Source organism: Canis lupus, chromosome 14 (assembly GCF_003254725.2).
Source record: "Canis lupus dingo isolate Sandy chromosome 14, ASM325472v2, whole genome shotgun sequence".
In the NCBI taxonomy this organism is placed as follows: domain Eukaryota; kingdom Metazoa; phylum Chordata; class Mammalia; order Carnivora; family Canidae; genus Canis; species Canis lupus.
In genome coordinates this window covers 55,757,006-55,779,424 of record NC_064256.1, presented here as the reverse complement: position 1 = coordinate 55,779,424, position 22,419 = coordinate 55,757,006, and the positions used below count along the sequence as shown (strand labels likewise).

At 46.0% G+C, this 22,419-nt stretch overlaps 1 protein-coding gene across 9 annotated transcripts in view; it reads right to left on the bottom strand.

Moving 5' to 3' along the window:
- The window catches only part of ST7 (suppression of tumorigenicity 7), a 241,122-nt gene extending 223,170 nt beyond the window's left edge, over window positions 1–17,952 (bottom strand). For 2 of the 9 annotated variants that reach the window (XM_025464759.3, XM_025464752.3), the window contains exon 1: window positions 17,719–17,948. In XM_025464759.3, coding sequence (XP_025320544.1) covers window positions 17,719–17,869 — 151 coding nt within the window. In that variant the 5' untranslated portion in view covers window positions 17,870–17,948. Of the gene's footprint in view, window positions 1–15,955; window positions 16,382–17,718 lie in introns of those variants that run through there. The other 7 variants (XM_049093844.1, XM_025464750.3, XR_003143234.3 and 4 more) reach the window with 6 other exon arrangements.
- Between the last annotated feature and the right edge of the window lie 4,467 nt (window positions 17,953–22,419).

Below are 22,419 nucleotides of genomic sequence, written 5' to 3'. Positions count from 1 at the left end.
TAATATACCACCTGAAAGGATCCAATGTGAAAAACAAAGCATCATTACTGTGATATTCCAGCCAAAGATGCATACACAGCTTGAACTTAATTACCGAGAACCACTGGCCAATTCCAAATTGAAGGGTATCCTACAAAATAACTGGCATATAGGGGCACCTGGGTGGCTCAGTGGTTGAGCGTCTGCCTTTGGCTCAGGTCGTGATCCCGGGGTCCTGGGATCGAGTCCAGCATCGGGTTCCCTGCAGGGAACCTGCTTCTCCCTCTTCCTGTGTCTCTGCCTCTCTGTGTCTCTCATGAATAAATAAACAAAGAACCTTAAAAAAAAAATAACTGGCATATATTCATCAAAAGCATCCAGGATATGAAAATCAAAGACAGACTAAGGAATTATTCCAAACTAAAGAAGACTAGAGAGGCTCAGCAACTAAATGCAATGCATGATTGCAAACCGCAACCTTTTGCTATAAAAAGCACATTACCGGTAACACTGGTGAGACTCAAATAGGGTCTCATAACTAGTTACTGGTTGGTTATTGATTAATTGGTACTGTACTGATTTCTGATTAAATTGATTATCAAAATCAATGTATTTTGATGGTTTTACTCCGGTTATGTAGAACACCCTTGTTTGTAGGAAATACATACTAAAATAAAGGGAATCACATCAACAATGTTCTCTCTAATGGTTCTGGAAGGAGGAAAAAAAAAAAAAAAACAAGTAATGGTTCCCTCTTGCTACTAACACCCTAACACCAGAGTATTTATTACATTTTCAACTTCTCTGTAAGTTTGAGATTATTTTCAAGTAAAAATTTTAATTTTTTTTTTTTTAATTTTTATTTATTTATGATAGTCACAGAGAGAGAGAGAGAGAGGCAGAGACACAGGCAGAGGGAGAAGCAGGCTCCATGCACCGGGAGCCTGACGTGGGATTCGATCCCGGGTCTCCAGGATCGCGCCCTGGGCCAAAGGCAGGCGCTAAACCACTGCGCCACCCAGGGATCCCTCAAGTAAAAATTTTAGTTTAAAAAAAATGAATAAGGGCTGCCAGAGAGGCCTCCATGTACACTGTCAGTTGTTCCGTATGAGCAACATCAAACAGAAGGGCTCGGCTTAGAGAGGAACACATGCCGAGGGGAAGAAGGCCTAGGGTCCTCAGAGTCCATGGGCTCATGGGCCTGGAGGCACCATGGTGTAGGAGTAAGACTCTGGAAGGAAAGGTCAAGCTCCTCAGAAAACAAAGGCCAAGGAGATTAAAGAGTCGATGGAGTATATGGGTTATGAGAGGCGCTTAGAATCTGGGATATTTGGAACCATTTGGATTCAGATCAGCTAGAGGTATCCACCTTGCAGAGGAGTCATCTGGCTTCCACGATAAGAAAAGTAAGGAATTTTTAAGATAATTAAGAATAGGAGCATAGAAACGATGCTGCATGAAGTAAAGTAAGCTCTGAGGACACGTGGAATATTAGGGTCAGTACTGAGTATCAACCTCGGAAGGTTCACTGGAGCTAATGGAAGAGGGCCTAGCATGTTGTTAGGCTTGGATGGATCTATTTTATCTGGCAAGCAACAGGAAAACATGAAGGGATTTAAAAGCAAAATTCCAGTATGCAGAACAGATTAGGAGAGATTAGAGGCAGAGAGATCGTTTGGGAGACTATTATAAGATTATAAAAGCTGAAGTAAAGGCAGAAGCAGAAATTGAAGAGAGATTCGTGAGGCAGGATCTGCCAACTAACCCATATAAAGGAAAGCACAGATGAAGATTACTAAGTGTCTTGAAAGTGGTGGGATCTTTAAGAAAAACTGAGCTCCGTCGTCCTCGCAAAAAGAAGAGGGGGAGCTGGTGAAGAGAGGGGCTGGTGATCTGCGTCTCAATGGAAAAACATCCAACAGGCCCTTAAGAATGCAAACCTGGAGGTTGGGAGAGGATCAGAAAAGAAATCTACGCCCAATTTACTTATGTCTCTATGAGATTACTCAAGGGTACAGCTTAAGTAAAGTGTCGAAAACAGAACCTTGAGAAAGACTTTTTCTAAGAAAAAAAAAAAAATGGTCCAAGGAGTCAAAGAAAAATGCCTTAAGCTAGGCCTTCTCCCTTCACCCTCCATGTCTACTTCCCACCTTTCCCACTCTGCCCTCTGGCTTCTAGATCAGCCCATGAGAAACTCCAACGAGGGGCTGAAAGAGTAAGAGGACAACAGGGACAGGTGTTCTCCGCTAGTTCTCAACGTAGGAGTCCTGCCAGAGTCACAGTCTGGCCGCGTCTCTCAACCAAAGGGCATAGCCTTTCCACAGCTCTCTCTCCAGGTCCCCGAAAGTCATCTCAGACCTGCAGGTCCTTATGGCTCCCTGGTGCTGGTAATGCACTATTTTTTATTACTAATAAAATATCCTTTAGTACTACCTGCCCACATCTTCATAAATAATCCCTTGATTAAATTCTTCTCAACAAACAATCTGACTGTATGATCTGTTCCCTGCTGGGACCTTCAGTGGCATAGTGCGCTGATCTTTGCAAGCAATAATTCTCTCCATAATAAATATCAAAGCATTTCATTTCCCCCACTCAAAAATCCTCACACAAAGTTGTAGTCAACAGCCTTTTCTAGGATCCACCCAGTCCATTCTACCTTTGGTCTCCTCTGTTGCCTTTCAAGATACCGGATTCTAAGACCTCAGAAATGGGATTCATCCTCACTAATCCTGTGGAAACTGGTGCCTCCAGGGAAAAAGGAGCTCTGAAGACATCAGAAGAGCTTACACTGCAGTCAGGAAGCAGCCTCTCCCTTCCCTGGCAAGGGACACATTGTTCCACACACACTGGCCCAGCATTCCTGACCTATTGTTTCTCTCGTTGAAGACTGCCAATGGCCGAGTTAGCCTACCTGTTTTACCAGAGAACGTGAGGCTGGCCAGAAGGAGACGAGGAATGACTCAGCTAAACTCCTGGCACCTCTCCCTGCTTATTGGACAGGATAAAATTTATTGATGCTGAGGAATGTAGCAAGGTGCCAACCACGAGTCTGTGGAATAGAATCCTGGAATTGCTCACCCACCTACTGAAACTGTGGCTTCAACATTAAAACCCCACCACCATTCAGGGTGTGGTGCCCCAGGCAGCTGCATTCCAGACGAAAATCGCCTCTGAAAGACCAAGCCAAGCAGACATGTTGGCCCTGACTTACCAGCAGTGTGCAGACAGTGCTGCAAAGGAGTTTGTGGGGGGCAAGGAGAGAGATTAACCAAAACTAGGCCATGAAAGTCCTAGAAATCACACTGAAAAGTCAAAGAATTGCATAGAAAAGACCTGAACTTCTGAGTATCAAGTCGTGTAAGAATGTACTATTCCAGCATGAAGGGATGTACCAAACCCTGATAGTGAGGTGGCTTTTCTCCCAGCTGTAAAAGAAACAAATTCCATATACTCTTGTAGAACAGACCTGCCCTGGCAATACGAAGCCCTATCAGTCCCACAGAAACCAGCAGTGCCTCAATGGCTGCTGAACGACACATACAACTGGAAGTGGAGATTAAACTAACAGCATATCATGTGGCACACACCAAAGGAACAAAAATGTTGAAGTCTGGTAACAGCAAGATTTGGTGACAATGTTGCCTGGTAAAGTATGTAATGGAATAACCACTGTGGTAAATTGAATCGTTGGTCAACGTTCTTCGTATCTTCCTTGTTTTGGAATTATGATCCACATCTTTGACAGCTGACTTTGTAGCAGCACCTACTAGAATTGACAGAGTATATACTTCCCGACCCTACCACGTTGGGCTTGGCCATGTGACTTTGCTTTGGCCAACAGAAAAGGAGCAGAAGTGGCCATGAGCCAATTCTCGATATCGCCCACATGAAGTTTTACATACTTCTACCTGTCTTCCTTTCGCTTTTGCCTTTTCCCAGAATGGGTAGCTGGTTTGTCTAAGAGACTGAGAAAAATGGAGCAGACTTGAATCCAACCTTAATCCAACCTGCAGCCAACAGACTAGAGCCCAGAGCCTGGATATCAGGAATCCAGACTAACTCATCTGAGTTGAAACCAACTCACAAATCAATGGGGACAAATGATTACTTACTATTCTAAGCCACTAGTTTTAAAGCATTTCTTTGTTTGTTTCTATTTTATGTAGCATTACTGCAGCACTCTGACCGCTACAACCATCTGCAAAGTAATCTGGCAATATCCAATAAAGTTAGAGATGTTCAGATGGCCAAGAAAGGGACGCTTCCAAGTACATGCCCTAATGAAGAGGTGCTCAGCTCAATCAGATCTACACCTCCTTTTTATAACAAATAATTTTAAATACCCTCTTTCTATACTATAACAAGCTTAACAGATCATCTACTCTCCTGCATAAATTTCCAAAAATAAAAAAAAAATCAATGTAATATCCTAACAGTAACATAAAGGAAAGATGAACAGAACATAACGTATATAACTGGGGCCAGACCTAAGATGATACAGGCAAGCGGCCTTGGGTGTGTAATTTAAGGAAGCAAAGTCCTACAAGTGCTAAAGCTGTGCTTGCAGGACCGTGACAGTGAGTATATATCCTTAAATTCTGCACCTAGGCACCTCACTTGCCTCACCCCAGGCCCAGTCCTGTTTAAAATAGTTCAACTGTATTCAGAATGCAAAGTTTTTATGAATTTGGTGGAAGACTTCATGAAGTAGACAGACACTCGTACTCCTACAAAGCATCACCAAAAAGGCAAAATCTACCAAGGCAGTCTGATGCAAGAGTGCTGTATTAGTGACCCAGACACTACAAACTGTATTGCCACTGGGGTCATGAGTTTCCAAAATGGTTAACAATTTTTGGTGAAGTTCTGAACAAAGTAAAGTCTTTTGTCAATTTACATGGTAATTTGAATTCTAAAAACAAGAGCATATACTGTAACTATTAGAAATATATTTTAGGATTAAATGTAGAATGAACACTCTGGAGTCACATAATTATAAACAGATTTTTTTTTTTTGCCTATATGAATACCTACGGGAGATATCTAAAAGTTATGTGGGGCACAAGCAAACACACACATTGCGGGTCATCAAGCATCCTTGTCCTCATCCTTTTAATGCCAACCATTGTGAAAGTAAAAAGGTCCCCCACAAATGTCCAAACTTCCCCTATCGGGTCCCATTACCATTAATAATCCCTTCCCTGGGGAAATCAGACACAAGTGCAAAGAGGCCCAATGCAGCATTCGCTGTCCATTCATAATGTAATGTATATGCCGTGGTACATTCATACAATGGAATACCATGCAATTAAAATAAATGTGCTACAGGGGCACTTGCAGTACTTGGGTGGCTCAGCTGGTTAAGCTTCCGACTCTTGATATCAGCTCAGGTATTGATCTCAGGGTGGTGAGTGTGGGTGTGGAGCCTACTTACTAACTAACTAACTAAATAAATATAAATGAACCACAGCTACAACATGTAAAAATTTCATAAGCGTAATGTCAGATAACAGAAACAACTTACTGAAAAGTATGTCCAGTACCCTTGGTTATTATCTTATTACTACTTATTTTTGTAAATATTTTCAAGTCACAAAATTGCTATATATTGTTTATGAATACATTAAATAAAACAGACAAGATGACCACATCTTGGTCATATTTCCATTCCTCCACACCCTCCCCACTTTTCTAGTTGCCTGGTCAATGACCAAAAGAGATTTCTATAAAGCTAAATATTAATAGTATTCACATATCAATAGCATATTTTTAATGAAATATAATGTTTTATTGAGATAATAAACTGAGACTGCAACAAAGGAGGGTAATCCTTGTATAATATAACTATCTTAATGTCTAAATATTTTTACATCTCCCTTAGTTTTTGCAGGTATTATAAACAGAAGAATACATATTAAAAAGGCCTTTGTGTGGGCAGCCTTGGGTGGCTCAGCAGTTTAGCGCTGCCTTCGGCCTGGGGCGTGATCCTGGAGACCCGGGATCGAGTCCCAAATGGGGCTTCCTGCGTGGAGCCTGTTCTCCCTCTGCCTGTCTCGCTCTCTGTGTCTTCATGAATGAATGAATGAATGAATGAATAAATAAATAAACCTTTGTGTTCTACTTCTAAGTCATGTTTATTCCTCAAGAGTAAGCTAGACATGAAACAAGGGGGAGCCATAATGCTCCAGACTCAGTAGGGAAAAGCCCTTACCAGTGCCCTCTGCTACACGACTCGGTTTCCCTGGCTAGTTCCAGCCTGCTAATCTCTACACTTAATATCATTTAAGTTTTCCCTTGGGACTGAGCAATAATAAACCTCTGTTCGTTCTTAGCTGGGAAGTTTTGGTGCAAGCTTTGAATTTAGATTTCCTCCCACTTGAACATTAACATGTCTTAGTTTTAAGTATCTTACTTGCTTTCGCAGTCACATAGATTCTCATGGGTAAAACTAAAAATGCTCATTTTTAAGAATTATAGTTCTTTTCACTGTCCTTTAAAATCTACCAGAAATTATTACATTCTTTTCTATAGGTAAGCAAACAAAACAAAACAAAACTGTTTGTAAAAACCGATCATTTTTAGAAATACTTTTATAACCAAAACCAACTGGGATCCCTGGGTGGCACAGCGGTTTGGCGCCTGCCTTTGGCCCAGGGCGCGATCCTGGAGACCCGGGATCGAATCCCACGTCGGGCTCCCGGTGCATGGAGCCTGCTTCTCCCTCTGCCTATGTCTCTGCCTCTCTCTCTCTCTCTCTCTCTGTGTGACTATCATAAATAAATAAAAATTAAAAAAAAAAACAACTATCTGTATATCTTTATTCAAACTTAACTGCCATTGCTTCTATACTTTCCCCTAAGAATTTGATTGTACGAATAATGTACAGAAAAAAAGTTTACTTAGGATAATGATTTTCTCCAACAGATCAAATCTGCTATAAGATTTTTCATATTAAATTTTTAGACTTTTACTGAATGATAATGATAATGTGCATACAACTTCCAGTTTAGAGAAAAAAATAATCAAGAAGCAACTTTCTAATATTTAAAAGTTATCATTTAGCCTCTCCCACTTCATCTCTCAAATATAAGGGAGCAACCTAAAACATTCTCTTTGCTAAAAGAGCCAAACAAGGTAGGAAAGACTTGTCTCTCTAAACCATAATGTCAAGTACTCTAAGCCTGAACTGAGAAAAGTATAATTAGTTTTGCTCTATTTGTTTTGTTTTGTTTTAAATAAAAGATATCAGTGATGGAGGATAGGCATTCCCCTCCCACAAAACCAGATCACACCAGTTCTTACTATGTGACACTACAGGAATAGAAACATATATCCTGGAAGGACACCAGTTGAGTCAAGTGAGTGCAATAAACACCCAAGAGCATTATTTTATCAGTGCTATTAGTAATACTTGACAAACAGTACCCTCCCAAATAAATGAAAAAGATCAATTTGGTAAAAAAGTAAATTTTATTCTCTCATTCCCAAGAGAAAGCAACTAGAAACTGGAAAGGCTTAACAGAGGGAAGAACTGTAAGCATTCTACTATTACCTACCGCTAATCAATAACACTTACACAATGGTATTACAGTGGACTTCATAACAAAACAAAAAAATCCTCTAACTGTAGATCACACAAAAATCCAGATCCAAACTGCTTAAGAGCCACTTCTTTTTTTAAGACTTTTATGCCTCCGAGTGTTTCAACTGCTTGTGTTATTTTAAGTTGTTTAACTTTTTTATATAAAACACAACAGCAACAACAACAAAGGACAGAGAGTCCTTGCTCAGTGACGTGAGAGATTCCTTCAAAGTCTTCTCCAGGCTTGCTCAAATTTTCAAAAAGACTGACCTTAACCAGGATCCTTTATTAGATCTGTAAGTCAATTTAAGAAAAGTTAGACTTCTCCACAAAGTATGCTTATGGCTAAGCACACTTTCAGTTTCCTAAAACTCAGAGAAGAAAAAGTGCCTTCTCAGATAAATGTTGCCTTATTTTGCTGCGAGATTTAGTATTGGAATTAAACAGAGACTCCTCGGGCCACAGCCACAGCTAATATGAAATACTGCTGGATGGGGATCCCTGGGTGGCGCAGCGGTTTGGCGCCTGCCTTTGGCCCAGGGCGCGATCCTGGAGACCAGGGATCGAATCCCACATCGGGCTCCCGGTGCATGGAGCCTGCTTCTCCCTCTGCCTATGTCTCTGCCTCTCTCTTTCTCTCTGTGTGACTATCATAAATAAATAAAAAAGAAAAAAAAAAAGAAAGAAATACTGCTGGAGCTAAATGAGCCTGTCAGCTTCCTGTTTTAGCACAGCAGGTAGTGCAAGAATGCTTGCTATATTTGAATGACTGGTAAGAGCAACACATGAGCAACTGCCCTGCTCCTTTGTAACATCAAAAATGAATTTCATTACACATTCTCTCTCTTCTGGGAAAGTAAAACCTCTTTATAGGTATCTTTACAATGACATCTCAAATACAATAAGGATGCTAGAAGATACTGTTTCATATTTATAACAAACAGACTGCTCAGTACTGTGTGGTTAGAAACAGTCCAGCAAAGGGCACCTGGGTTGCTCATTCAGTTGAGTGTCTGAGTCTTGATCTCAGCTTGGGTCTTGATCTCAGGGTTGTAAGTTGAAACCCTCTGTTGAAAAAGCCCTGCTTTAAAAAATAAATAAATCCAACAAGCCATTACCCTGCTTAGTACAACTCTTAGATATTCTTTAGAAAGACTATCCAGGATAAATGAGATCCCATTATATATTTTAACTATCATTTCACTGTGAAAGCCTATAGAATACAAACTTCTAGAGAAACAACCTACTGTATAATGCCTTGGGTTTAAATAACAGTTTACAGTCTACAAAGCACTTTCAATTTACCATCTCATATGAAGTTGCATTCCCGTTAAGGAACCAATTTTACCACCAGGCTAGTAAGCCAAAGGCAACTGATCTCAACCACAGAAATATTCATAGAATGCCCAGAGTTGTACTTACTCTAGTCTATTTAGCACTTATAAATACTCCTTAAGTTGTGTTATTTGTCCACTTCCACACTTTGTGTCCATCCCATTTCAGCCCCACATTTAGACAATTACTGAGCGTGCTGACCCATCTGACTAGTTTACATCACACGGTCTCTTCTCCTTAGTGTTTTCCAGTTCTGAATTTCTCCGTTAGTTCCATTCTGGGCAAACTCCTCCTTTAAATCACAAGAACCCTCTTTTTCCTCCATTGTCTTCTAGCTTTTGTCCCAGTTACCTAAGAAGAATCCTTCTATCTCTCTGAGTTTCAGTTTTGAGCCAAACAATAAGCCCAACCTTGAATCCTGGGTATGAGCAACAACCCTCTGAACCTGAGGAGAGAAAAATCTTAGGTGGTGAAGTAAAATAAGAAAAGTACCCCTAGTGCCATTAATCTTGGAAAGCCTTAAAAATACTAAAGCATTCACCTTTTCACGTATCATCACTGGGTGATGACCAAATGATGGAAATATGAAGATGAAAATGTCATAACCCCTGCTCTCAAGTTCTTCTGAGTATACTAAGGAAACAGTCCCATCCAAAGCTCTCTACCAAGTTCTCATCCTCATTCATAAATTAGGCTGTTTTCCCATCAAAACATATTTTTAAAATGTGTTCACTTGTATTGTTTCCTTCAATCGGACAACTAGTATCATAACTATAGTTATTTCGTCTTGCTGATTTTCATTCCACATGTGAATTAGAGTATGAGCCATGGTGTTCATGTGGGATGTGAACAGACTTTGACGGGCAAGCCCAGGGAGCCTAACAACCAATGATAAAGCAAGCAACACAGTGCCAGGCTCATGTAAGAACTCATTAAGGGTTGACTCTTCATCCCCTTCCTAGTTCAAATCACAAAATTTACATTCAATCTTGTTTTTAAGATATGACTTTACCATCTATGGCCCTTGTTCATAGGGAGCAAATATACCTGGAAGGATTAATGAACAAGACAATATATTAGAGGATGATAATTGTTCAGCATAGAAAACAAGTGCAGGAACTGGGAGGAATATAGCTGACGTGATATTGTAGGTCCAAATCACAACTGACAAGAATAATACAACTTCAACCTCCAGGTACCTACCTGTCCTCTCCAAATAAATGAATAAACAAACCAGTGGATGAATGAATTAACTAATGAATGAACACAGTTCAGGGTCAGTGAAATGGACTAGATAACCAAGTACACAATATATGGTTGCTAATATTGTTTATGTGCGCAGGGCTCAGTCCTAAAGGATATCTCATCTAGAGTTCAAAATAAATCTCAGAAATGGAGATTAATGTCCTCATCTTATAAATGATAAAAGTCTCCCAAAGTAATTTGTCCAACGTTACCCAGCAGATGGCAAAACTGGTATCTGAATTCAAATATTCTAAATTCAATGCTTCTTTCACCTCATCATAGCTTGTATTTCTTTCTTTTAGCAGATATGCAATACTTTATGGAGAAAGAAACATTCCAATAAAATTGGCAATGAGGCAAATTTCTTTAACGCTGAAACCATTCTCACTTTGGCTTCTCATATAAACTTTGAAATGCTTCTTTAGTTAGTGGAGGGAATATGCAAATATATGAACTGAAAATTGTGCTTAAGTATTTCTAATCACTTCAAATTATACTTCTATGTGTTAAGTTTCATAATGCCTGACAATAGCGCTGTGAAAATTTTCCCAACCAAATCTTTCTTCTATTACCCTATCTTTCCCCACATACAAGAACTTTTCCTGTGTTAGTAGAATCCCGAGCGCTTTCCTTACAGGTAATATAAAGTACCTAACTCTGCAAATCCTATGTCTGAAGTTCCAGGGTATAGTACACAAACTGCCTCCTAATGCGATCAATTTTTTTACTTTTGACATTTTTTTATATTAAATTTACTTTACAATATGGACCAGAACGATAGCCTTCCTTATACTCTACCCCTAAAGAAAGGATCAAAATATTTTGGGGGGCACCTGGGTGACTCAGTGGTTGAGCATCTATCTGCCTTTGGCTCAGGGCATGATCCCATATCGGGATCCTTGCAGGGAGCCTGCTTCTCCCTCTGCCTATGTCTCTGCCTCTCTCTCTGTGTCTCTCATGAATAAATAAATAATCTCTCTTAAAAACTTATACATAAATATTTGGAACATCAGTAAACATCTCAGAGTAGTCTTTATAACTTAGGAGTCAGTGAACACAATTCTCCATCTCGTAAGAAATGACTACATGATAGATTCCAAAATCATTTCCTAAAGAACAGTATTACTGCTAGTCACCACAACCAACCGACACAGTTTTTCATTCATCCAATAAATACATAGTAAGAACTAGACCCAAAGAGTCACTGTTCAAGATCCTGGGGATACACACTGAGACAAAACAAGACCCCTACTCCCATGGAGTTTACAGTCACCTGGGGTACAACTATAAGAATGCATAATCAAACAAACAAGAACTATATTGAACAGTGCTAAGTGCTATGCAGAGAATTCAAATCTGGTGATATTACAGACTTAAACTGGGTCATCAGGGAAAACCTCTCAAAAGAGTGAATTTAAGCAGAGATGTGACTGGTAAGACTATTGTGCAAAAATCAAGTAGGAAAGCATTCTTGGTGGAGGGCACAGCTAATCCAAAAGCCGTAAGGCAGGAGCAAGCAAGGTATATTTAAGAATAAGAAAGAACAGGGGCGCCTCAGTAGCTCAGTAGGTTGAGCATCCAACTCCTGATTTCAGCACAGGTCATGATGTCAGGGTCCTGAGATGAGCCCCGTGGGGCTCCAGGCTCAGTTGGCAATCTGCTCCAGATTCACTCTCTCCCTTTCCCTCTGCTACTGCCCCCCCTCACCCTCCCCAGCTGTGCTCACATGCTCTCTCTCTCTCTCTCTCTCAAATAAATAAATCTTTAAGAATAAAACTCACAATATGTCTTGGATGGTAGCAACCTCAAAAAAGAATGGTAGAAGTTCAGATAGGAAATGGGTCAGACCATCTCACTCTGTAAGCCAAGGAAATATATCTGGATTTTATTTTCAGTGAGATGGAAAGCCACTGAAGAAAGCCACATAGTGTCTGAAATTAAATTCACTGAATATATATATATATTCACATATATTAAGTCCACGTATTTGTTTCTATACCCTGCACTCAATGAAATTTATCCCAAGACACTGAAACAGAATCTTAGAGCTAGAAAGAATCTTAAAGAATATAAAGCTATCACTGGGGCAGCCCGGGTGGCTCAGCGGTTTGGCGCCACCGTCAGCCCAGGGCGTGATCCTGGAGACCCAGGATCGAGTCCCAAGTCGGGCTTCCTGCGTGGAACCTGCTTCTCCCTCTGCCTGTGTGTCTCTCTCTCTGTGCCTCTCATGAATAAATAAAAAAATAAAATAAATAAATAAATAAATAAAGCTATCACTGTACGTGTACAGAAAATTAGGGCCTAAGAAAAAAGTATCACTTACGTTGCTTCATTAATGGCTGAGACAAATGTCTCCAAAAATACATAAGGGCAACTAAGATGTCTGGGATGTATCCTAAACTCCAAGCTGACGTTAATTAGAAAATTGTCAAAAAAAAAAAAGAAAATTGTCCTTTTATGTGTTCGCGAACTGGAACACCATGAATTACATGCATGTGACCCATCACAGAATTTAAGTTTTCGTGTCAGTTTCCGACCTCGATCTAAAACTGGAAATTTGGGGATCCCTGAGTGGCTCAGCAGTTTAGCCCCTGCCTGTGGCCCAGGGCGTGATCCTGGAGACCCGGGATCCAGTCCCACATCGGGCTCCCTGCATGGAGCCTGCTTCTCCCTCTGCCTGTGTCTCTGTCTTTCTCTCTCTGTGTGTCTCTCATGAATAAATAAATAAAATCTTTAAAAAAATAAAAATAAAAATGGAAATTTAAGTAAGGCACTTATCCATCAACCTGTTGGATCAATTGCACTGTTCCAATCCCAACTGACTGGGTACCCCACCACTTGGAGATTCCTTCATCCAGTAAATGGAAAGGAACTGCTACTATGTGCAAGAAATCAAACTGGAAAACAAAGAACTAGAGTTGCAACAAAAATTCATGCAAGGTAAAATCTGCCAAAGTGCCTCTCAGATAAGTGCTCTGAAAGGTGGAGGGAACAGCACTTTGAGCTGAAAGGATCAGCAGGCAGCAGGCAAGCTGGTCCCTGAAGGATGAGTAGGATTTACAGATGGGGAGAACATTCTAGAACAATAGGCACAGGGACAAAAGACCTGAGTAAATTGAGACAAGAAATACAGGGTGTTAAACTTAGAGCAACTATTTCCAATACGAAAGTACTCAAAACTGAGCCACACTTAAATGACACTGACGCATCGGGTCAGTAATAGAAGAGTCTTGCGTCTGTATTTACCATCTTAATTAACACGAAAACCTTTTATAATATAAACAAACTTAAGCCTGGGTCAGACTATTACATCTGTTTTCTAAAAAAAGAATTCAATAGGATTTCAAAGATCTTTGAAAGCTTGCTTTTCAGGAAACGTTAAAAGAAATGGAATATCGCTTAGACGGCCTGGTGCGATAGTTGTAAAGGTGCACATTTTAAGAAAAGGTGTTGGGATCCCTGGGTGGCACAGTGGTTTGGCGCCTGCCTTTGGCCCAGGGCGCGATCCTGGAGACCCAGGATCGAATCCCACGTCGGGCCCTCGGTGCATGGAGCCTGCTTCTCCCTCTATCATAAATAAATAAAAATTTTAAAAAATGTTTAAAAAAATTCTTTAAAAAAAAAAAAAAGAAAAGAAAAGGTGTTACCACGCAAAGTGCTTTAAATTCAGCATCCAAAATCTCAGAACATAGAGTACATGAGAAAGTGCTATCCACACTACAGTATAAAGTGCTACTGCTTGAAGACTAATCTATTCTACTGTTTTTCTTGAATAATATCCTGCATGACTGCTCCTAGCTACGATGAACTTCCTGCCCTTTTGGAAAAGCATTTTTTTAGGAAATTAATCCACTTGAAAGCTAACAAGCAATAACAGAATTTGGGGTTTTTAAAAATCACGTCAGAAGTTCATTCTATTTTCAGTAAATCACAGAACTACTTCAACATTCTCCTACCCGACTGAAGGACAGAGCATCAAAAAGTCAATTACCAAAGCTAACCAGTAGGTGCTATTTCTAATGCGTTTGTTTTCTCCCTGTCTTTCTGAAAATTCATTTTTCATTGCAAGAATTGGTTGCCTAGGGGACGTTTTCCTTCCTGACGTGGTCTAATATAGAGTACCGTGGAAGTCTCTGACCTTTATCCTTAAATGGCACAGGCTCAATTCAGTGAAGGTCAAGTGACCCCAGATGGCAGGAGTGGGCAAGTCGAACAATGAAACTCAGGCATAAAAGGTATTTTCTTTTTAAAAAGGTATTTTCTTTTTTAAAAAAAATATCTTATTTATTCATGAGAGACACAGAGAGAGAGAGAGAGAGAGAGAGAGAGGCAGAGACACAGGCAGAGGGAGAAGCAGGCTCCATGCAGGGAGCCCGATGTGGGACTGGATCCAGGGCTCCAGGATCACGCCCTGGGCCCAAGGCAGGCGCTAAACCCTTGAGCCACCCAGGGATCCCCTAGAAGGTATTTTCACTTGGAAAACTATACATGACACAAGAGCAGCAAGGGTATCCTTGTTTTTTAAAGTCCCTTTTTTATTATTATTTTAAATTCCACACGATTCATAGTTCTCTGAATCTGACTGGCACTTCCACAGCTCTGGGACTTTGGGAGGACCACTCTCTGCAGCCCCAACTCAGAACCATGGACTCCCGTCATCCAACGAGGTTCAGCAGCTCCCACTGCCTTGCCCTGCTCCTCCACTTTGCACTCTCAGAAGCTGTTCCCATGTGGTAAACTCCTCATTTGGCCTGAGTCTTACAAACTTGTGTATCTTTCCCACTACAGTACCTGTCACAACGTCCTATGCAGAGGGAGGCATTCAAGAAATCATTTTTTTAAAAGCAAACTGAGTGAAACACATTTACCAAAAAATAAGATCAAATGAGGTTGTAAATATGAACGTCGTCGTAGTAATCAAGCTATTGAGAAGATCGTGCCAAGCAAGTATCCAAAACATTTTTAGCAGATTCCACAATCGCACAAAGTACAGAGTTGGGCCTGGGCTCCCGGCGGCCTCCCCGTGATGTGTCCTCACCTCTGCCGAGGAAGGAGGCCGGTGCTCCCAGCAGCTCCTTAAGAGCAGCTCTAGACTCGGGGGCCTCTCTTGCCTTCACTGCTACAGAAAGAGTGAGCACCCCAGGGCTTAGGTACAGCAAGTATCAGTCCCATTAGAACCCACTTAGATCTTCCTGCAAGGGCCAGTCCCACTAGGAGGGTCCGATGTCCCCATTTCCCCCATCTTCTCACAAAAATAGCGGAGGTAGGTGTCTCCATATGCTTCTCCTTCTACCTTCCTCTATGACTAAAATGTACCTAAAACCACACTGAAAACAGAAGCCCAACATCACTAGGGCAAACCGCCTCGGGCCCCTCCATTCTACATCTGGTGCCACCCGGCCCTCATGGGCGGCACACCTTCATACTCTCTCTCTCTTATAAGCTCAAATGAGCAACAATCCTATACAAATTAACAGAGGTATGTGTGAGATATGCCAGACTTAAAGTTGCCGGGAAAGGATCTTACAGCACTTTCTTCCTTAGAAACTCCCCATTTTCCCTGTAGGACTTCTGCTTCTTGCCTGTTCTGCTCGTGGCATGGTAAGGGGCCACTTGTGGGCAAATGCGTGCGCGCGCACACACACACACACACACACACACACAGGATTATTCAACCTACTTTTAAACAACGTAGTATACAAAGGTGTGCTCCAAACTACAAATTTTTAAATGTGTACTGAAAAAGAAACGTTCGCAGTTTTAAAACCCTACAACCACATTTTTAGGGAGAAAGAAATCAAATCCACTTACCAATAAGTATACGATTCTCCTACGAGATATAGTCAAATGACTTCTTAAAATCACAGGGCTCGGGGACTAGAGGTGTCTTGGGGACAGATTTCCCTAAACCAAGGAAGACGATCAGCCGCTCTAAAAGACAGACAGCAGAGGGCAGCCCAGGTGGCTCAGCCTTGGGCCCAGGGCGTGACCCCGGGGTCCTGGGATCGAGTCCCGCATCGGGCACCCGCATGGAGCCTGCTTCTCCCTCTGCCTGTGGCTCTGCCTCTCTCTCTCTCTGTGTGTCTCTCATGAATAAATAAAAATAAAAATTAAACAAAAAGTAAAAAAACAGCAGAAGGCACCGTCTTTGAGAGGAGGACATCCCAAGGCTGAGCAACACCTATGGAAAGGGCCGGATGACTGCAGGGTCCAGAATCCTACCCGCCTCCCAGGGAGACCGGGAAGCGAGTGCAAACATGACCCGAGTTCAGGTCGAGACGCTCAAGACCCCCGAGGCCCGGGCGGTAACAAGCGGGGGGGGGCCGCCGGGAGGGGGAGACGCGCGAGCAGGGCCGAGCAGGGCCGCGGGGCCAGGGGAGCGAGCGCGCAGCAGGTGGGACCCGCGACGGCGAAACTGCGGCCGAAACTGCGGCGTTCTTGGTGGATCTAAAGGTCTGACCACCGAGCACCACGAGGTCGCGGGAGCCTTCCCTGCAGACGCACTCGTGCTCGCGGGCCCAGCCGGGCGCCGCTCCCTGGGACCGCCCGGGGCTGCTCTGGCCGGCGTCGGGGCGCGGGAGGGCGCGGGGGGCGCGGGGGGCACAGGGGCAGGGGGCAAGGGGCGCGGGGCACAGGAGCAGGGGCAGGGGGCGCAGGGGCAGGGGGCGCGGGGGGGCGCAGGGGCGCGGGGCACAGGAGCAGGGGCGGGGGGGCAGGGGGCGCGGGGGGCGCAGGGGCAGGGGGCAAGGGGCGCGGGGCACAGGAGCAGGGGCAGGGGGCTCAGGGGATGCAGGGGCAGAGGGCGCGGGGGGCGCAGGGGCGGGGGGCTCGGGGGGCGCAGGGGCACGGGGCGCAGGGGCGCGGGGCACAGGAGCAGGGGCAGGGGGCTCAGGGGATGCAGGGGCAGAGGGCGCGGGGGGCGCAGGGGCGGGGGGCTCGGGGGGCGCAGGGGCAGGGGGCAAGGGGCGCGGGCACAGGAGCAGGGGCAGGGGGCTCAGGGGATGCAGGGGCAGAGGGGCGCGGGGGGCGCAGGGGCGGGAGGCGCGGGGGGCGCAGGGGCAGGGGGCGCAGGGGCGCTGGGGCAAGGGGCGCTGGGGCGCGGGGGCGCGGGGGCACAGGGGCAGGGGGCACAGGGGCGGGGCCGCAGGGGCGTGGGGCACAGGAGCAGGGGCAGGGGGCGCGGGGCGGGGGGCGGGGGGCGCAGGGGCGGGCGGCGCGGGGGGTCGCAGAGGCGGGGGGGGGCGCAAGGGCCGGGGCCGCGGGGGCGGGGTCAGCGGGGTCAGCGGGGTCGCGCCCAGCCCCGCCGCGCGTCCGAGTCCCGCGGGTCCCTGTGGCCCCGACAGCCCGGCCGCGAGCGCCGCCGCCCGGGGAGGCCGCGGGGTCCGACCGCACTGGGGGCGGGGGCGGGGGCGGGGCGGGGCGGGGGCGCCTGGCGGCGAGGCGAGTGCGCGGCTTGGCTCCACCTCCGCCCCCGCCCCCGCCCCGAGCGCCCCCCCGCGGCCCCGAGCGCGCGGCCCCGGGACTTGCAGGAACTTTCGGGGCCGGCGGGGGGAGGGGGCGGGGGGCGGCCGTACCCGAGCTCCAGTTGTCGTTGATCCTCAGGGGCACGCGCAGGACGTAGACGAGGAAGAGCACGAGGAAGAACCACACGGTCCACAGGTACGTCCAGGACCAGACTATGCAGGACTTGAGCTGCTCCAGCAAGCCCGCGCCCGCTTCAGCCATTTTCCAGCGCCGCCCTCCGCCGCCGCGGGCTCGGCGTGCGCCGCGATGATTCACCGGCCCCGGCGCCGCCGCCCCCCGCCCCCGCCCCCGCCCCCGCCCCCGCCCCCGCCCCCCGCGGCCCGGGCGCCCCCGGAGCCAGCCCCGGCCGGGCACGCGGGCGCGGCCTCCCTCCCGCGGCGCCCCGCCCTGCTGCGGCCCCGGCCCGGTCCCGGTCACGGTCCCGGTCACGGTCACGGTCACGGTCACGTGGCCCTGCCCCTCGTCCCAGCCCGTGTGCGCTGCTTGTGCCAATATCGGAGACGCGGGCACGCCCGGCGCAGTCCTAGTGCCCGTGCGAGGAGGCCGGCCACCCGCCGACCCCGCGGAACCCCGCGGAACCCCTTCCGCAGCCCCCTCTGTGCACGGGGAAACTGAGGCACACGGGGCCACCTGCCAGGCACTGCCCCAGCTGCGCGTGACCCCGCGGAACCCCTTCCGCAGCCCCGTTCTGTGCACGGGGAAACTGAGGCACAGAGCCGTCCAGCCGTTCCTGACCCTGAAGCCGGAGTCAGCTGCGACTGATGGATGCGCCCGGCCGGCCGCGGGGCCTCAGGCTCCAGGCCGCACCCGCTGCTCTCAGGACTCGGGCTCGGGCTCGGAGGGACAGACCAACCCCAGGCCACCGGGGAAGCAGATGTGCTCCCGTCACCGCTTAGCAGCCCCGAAAATAAATCACCCTCTGAAGCGAGCTGTCCGATGCACACACTAGGTACTACCTGTGGCCTGTCTTCCTCGGAGCAGCACAGGGGGTTCCCAAAGAAATCTTGGCAAAAAGAATGTTTATCCTCTCGGGTTTTTTTTTTTTTTTTGCGGGGGGGCGGGGGGGTGATCACAGTTCACACAACTCCCAGATTGTTTCTGATTTTAATTCTCTGGGATAATTTTGGCTTAATCTGAACGGGTTGCATTAAGCAAGATTATTGCAAGCGTTTATGTCTGGGCCGCAGAAAATGTTGCCTTTACGAAGTGAAAGTTAAAAGTCTGTTTCTGGCCATAAATGTTTTTTCCCTTTCTATGCATTCGATGCAAATAGAGTAGTTACAGGTTCCGGGATCGAAAGCCAAGACAATTTTTAGAATTCGGAGTATTCAGGAGAATGTTTTATTATAAATTTTGCTTTGCCTACTTGTAGTTAAAAACACTGTAATAAAACAAGCTCCTTTACCTTTTTGCCTGCTGCACCTGTGCAGGGATCCATACTTCGCTAATTCCAGAACTAACCAACATGAGTACCTGAACCATCCACTTTCTGTTCCGATTAAGTTAACCCCCCGATTCTCTGCAGTAGAATTGCCTGCTTGATTTAAATGAGCGTCGCGGGGCCTCGCCTCTGCTGTCAGTGACCCTCCAAGAAGGGACACAAATGTGGCTCTTGGAGCGCCGGCCTGTCTTACTCATTATTGCTTCTCTCTGGCGGGCGCCAGGGATGGGGTTTGGAGTTGGAGACCTGTCTTTGTTGTCGGCCACAAGAAGGGAGGGATGAGGATCCGTTCGGGAGCGTGGCTGCTTCAGCGCGGCTGGAGTGCGGGCTCCCTGGGGACGGTGTCAAGACACATGAAGCTGGAGAAGGTCTGACTGTGAAGGGCCTTACGGAAACACAGAGGTGGTGCCTGCTCTCTGGCACTGCGCCCAGGGACCCAGATGACCAATTCAGAGATGTACGTAAGTGGGGATTAAAGAAATGTTTAGGGACGTACAATTGACAGGCCCTGGGGACTGATGGCAGGGTAACGATGAGAGGTAAAGGGTGGCTCTTGAGTGGAACCATTCATGAATTAGTGACAACCAGCTGTGTCTCGCCTCCTCTTGACCGTCCCCCAGTGGAAGGAGCCACAGTCACCCCAAGTATATCACATCCAAAACTCACCTCCAACGGCTTCTTCTAGAAGTCTCAAGAATGAGCACTATCCCTCCAGCTCCCTAGTTCCGAAATCTGAGGATCATCCCACCCAGAGGGGACGGGGTCCCTCTCACGCACCCTTCCTCTCCAGTCAACTGGGCCTCAAAACGTTAAGGTCCTGTCTCGGGTCTGTCACTACTCTCGATTCTCCTGCAAGGGCCTGTGGTGTCTCATAACCTCGCCATCTCCCCCAGCGAGCAAGCTGGGACGGCCTGCCTCCAGGTTCTTCACAAGCAGCGCTGGCACCTCCGTCACCACCACCCCCTCATCCCCCTCAGGCCACCTTCTTCCACACTTCTCTGCCAGAGTCACCCTTAAAAGTACAAATCTGATAACTCGTTCCCTGCTTAAAAGTCCTTCAAGGCCCCACGGACTCACTGCTACTCCACCCCAAGCCTCCCCAAAGGACAGTGTCAGGGCGCTCAGGGCGGTCCTCCCGACCTAGGCAGCCTCGCCTCCGCCCGGGCGCCCTCCTTTCCTCCGGCGCGTGGGCACACACCCTCCTGCTTCACGGCTTCCTCCCGGCTCCGCAGGACCGGCCTCAGGTGTGCTCTTCTGTGAGATGCTTCCAGCCTTCTCCCCCTGCCACACCTGCCCGGAAACAGCTTATTAAGGGAGGCACTGGGAAGACCACCTCCTTTACGACCCCAGCTCCCTCCTGCCTTCCGAGCCGCGCTGAGCCGAGCCCCAGGGGGCACGGGAGGCCGGGGAAGCACAGCAGGGGCCCCGGCGATGGGCTCTGTTCTTGCTGCTGCTACTCACTGCACGGTGCTCCTTCCAAGTCACCGAGGTTCCCCGAGCCAGTTTCTCCCCCTGTTCAGGGTTTCACTTGGACCTATGACGGGGTTGTTGGGAAGACGCAGTGAGACGCCTCCTGACGGTGCTTACACGAGGCCTGGTCAGTGTGTCTCCTGTGAACGGAGGCCTTTAACCTTAGGTAGTAGGTCACTGTTGTTCTCCCCGGCATCTTGGCCTCCCAGTGCAAAGCCTGCGACGTTTGGCGCAGGGTACGTGCTCAGGAAGTACTTACTGAGTATTGAATAAACAAACGAAAATCAACTATATGAAGAGAAATTCCAAATCTTATGGTTTCTAAAGAATACTAATGTCAGATGTAATTCGGGGGTAAAACTTAAGATCTGGACTTCCACCATACGGTGAACTTATTTTGAAAGTTTGCTTCAGGAGATGTAACTACCTGTGGGTGGTATAATAAGAGTGAAATGACCATGAATTTATGAGGATCATGTAAAAACAGTATGCTCCTAAATTCCTCACAAATTGGTTTATGTGTTTGATTAAAAAGTATATCATAGTCTGATAAAATATCCAAACTAAGAAACCAATATATTAGGGAAGACCTTTAAAAGTTCTTTGGAATTACTTCTCTGTTGTTTCTTGTTCTGTTTTGTATGTGGTGGTTAGGAGTGTACGTGCATAGGCTGTCTAGCCTTTCGCTGTGTACTTTGTTGTAAGTTTAAGAACCTATCTTCAGAAGTGATTTTCAGAGTTCATCTGAGATCTCAATAACTGTTCTCGATCTGGCAACCCTACTTCTGGGTATTTATTCAAAGAAAATGAAAACACCAGTCCAAAGATAGACACGCACTCCCGCGTTCACTGCAGCATTATTTACAATGGCCAGGCTAACGGTCCATGAGTAGATGAATGGATCAAAAAGGTGTGTGTGTGTGTGTGTGTGTGTGTGCGCGTAATGGATATTATTTAACTATAAAAGAGAGTGAAATCTTGCCATTTGCCACAATGTGGGTGGACCCTGAAAGCATTATGCTAAGGGAAATGAATCAGAGAAAACCAAATACCTAATGATTTCATTCATATGTGGAATCTAAAAAATAAAACAGAAACAGACTCACAGGGATGCCTGAGTGGCTTGGTGGTTGGGCCTCTGCCTTCAGCTCAGGGCGTGACCCCGTGGTCCTGGGATTGAGTCCTGCATTGGGCTCCCACAGGGAGCCTTCTTCTACCTCCCTTGTGTCTCTGCCTCTCTCTGTGTGTCTCATGAATAAATAAATAAAACCTTAAAAAAAAAAAAAACAGACTCACAAATGCAGGTAACAAACTTGGTTATCAGAGGCGGCTGGGGTTGGGGGTGGGTGAAACAGGTGAAGGGGATTAAGAGGTATGAACTTCCAGTTATAAAATAAGTCATTGGGTTGTAATGTCAGACAGAGGGAATATAGTCAATAATAGCATAATAACTTTGTATGGTGACAGGATAACTAGACTTACCACGGGCATCATTTCATAATGTATAAAAATATTGAATCACTATGATGTACACTTGAAAGTAACAGGATGTTGCACGTAAATTGTACCTCAAAATAAGTAAACAATTTAATAACTAAAACATAGTTGATTTTTTTAAAAAGGAATAACTGTTCTGACTCTTTGGTTTCAGTTTAAAATAAATTTAAAAAATCTCACCCACGTTCATTGGTTGAATTCATGAATGAGTCAGTATCCTGTGTTCATGAATAACATCCTAACTAACTGGTTACTCTTATTTAGTAACTTATTTAGAACTGAATAGAGCAAATCTAGCCTCATAGTTTTGAGAATCAGTAGGGCAGACAAACAGGTTTGGAAG